This window comes from Trichechus manatus, unplaced genomic scaffold (genome assembly GCF_000243295.1).
Source record: "Trichechus manatus latirostris isolate Lorelei unplaced genomic scaffold, TriManLat1.0 scaffold00027, whole genome shotgun sequence".
Taxonomy (NCBI): domain Eukaryota; kingdom Metazoa; phylum Chordata; class Mammalia; order Sirenia; family Trichechidae; genus Trichechus; species Trichechus manatus.
This window is the reverse complement of record NW_004443963.1, coordinates 20,852,596-20,854,145: the sequence shown is the minus strand read 5'-3', so window position 1 is coordinate 20,854,145 and position 1,550 is coordinate 20,852,596. Positions and strand designations below refer to the sequence as shown.

At 38.2% G+C, this 1,550-nt stretch overlaps 1 protein-coding gene across 1 annotated transcript; it reads left to right on the top strand.

The window, feature by feature from the left end:
• The first annotated feature begins 239 nt into the window (after window positions 1-239).
• LOC101352002 (olfactory receptor 6C2-like) lies at window positions 240-1,189 on the top strand. Its single transcript, XM_004374056.2, is given in 2 exon segments — window positions 240-1,152; window positions 1,155-1,189. Coding segments are annotated over 2 exon segments (948 nt in total).
• The last annotated feature ends 361 nt before the right edge of the window (window positions 1,190-1,550 follow it).

Here is a 1,550-nt window from a genome sequence, read left to right as displayed (position 1 = left end):
CATTAGAAGCAGCAGTATAAAATATGTGATTGAAATATGTATGATCATATTGTGTGATGCAAAGAGAAGGTAATCAAACACTGATATATCTTCTTCTTGCTTCTCCAGTAACCAATTGCCCAGGATTCACTCTCATGTTTACTTCTTTCGAGGTTAGAAGCTGGCTATGACTCTGAAGTTCCTCATATTAAGTCTTTATTATTGTTCCAAACAGATCCAGTAAGAAACAATAAGCAAAGATGAGAAATCAAACAACACTAACAACCTTTATCTTGCTGGGACTGACAGATGACCCTAGGCTGCAAATTCTGATTTTTATCTTTCTATTTCTTTCCTACATGTTAAGTGTAACTGGAAACCTAACCATCATCACCCTCACTCTGGTGGATCCCCACCTTAAAACACCAATGTATCTTTTCCTCCAAAATTTCTCCTTCTTAGAAATTTCATTCACGACTGCTTGTGTTCCCAGATTCTTGTATAGCATATCTTCTGGGGACAGGTCCATCACCTATGGTGCTTGCGCTAGTCAACTCTTATTTATAGACGTCTTTGCAGTAACAGAATTCTTTCTCCTGGCCACCATGTCGTATGATCGCTATGTGGCCATCTGCAAACCACTGCATTACACGACTATTATGAGCAGCAGAGTGTGCAAGAACTTCATCCTCTTTTGTTGGGCAGCAGCATTGATGATCATTCTCCCACCAATTAGTCTGGGTTTGGACCTGGAATTCTGTGACTCTAATGTCATTGATCATTTTTGCTGTGATGCATCTCCTATCCTGAAGATCTCTTGCTCTGACACATGGCTGGTAGAACAGATGGTTATTGTGTGTGCTGTGTTGACATTCATCATCACCTTCATGGGTGTAGTTCTTTCCTACATCTATATCATCAGGACAGTCCTAAGGTTCCCCTTTGCCCAGCAAAAGAAAAAGGCATTTTCCACTTGTTCTTCCCATATGATTGTTGTTTCCATTGCTTACAGTAGCTGCATCTTCATTTATGTCAAACCTTCAGCCAAGGATGAGGTGGCAATTAATAAAGGGATTTCACTCCTTATTACTTCTATTTCACCAATGTTGAATCCTTTTGTTTACACACTGAGAAACAAGCAAGTGAAGCAAGCTTTCAATGACTCAATTAAAAAAATTGCATTCCTCTCAAAGATGTAAAAGGAAGTTGATGAATCCAATTTAATGAGAAGATGAAAGGTCACAAACTTGTTGCTTCTAACACCATTTGTCTCTATATAGTACATTCTCTGGTCATATTAATGTTCTCACTTTCTCTTTAAACTTACTTTCTGTAAATCCTGATTAATTCATTCTTTACCCTCCATTAAAACCAAAGTCTTAGAGGATGTTCACTCTCATTATCTGGAAGGAAGTGTTGTTTGCCAAATATGTTGTCTACTCTCTGGGGAACAGAGTAGCTCACATTTTTCCAATTTCATTGTAGTTACTTGTGACTGTGTAAATGAGGTATAGCTAACAGAGTGACAGTGGAAGTGTTGTACACTATTTCTAGTGCTAGCCTATAAATAA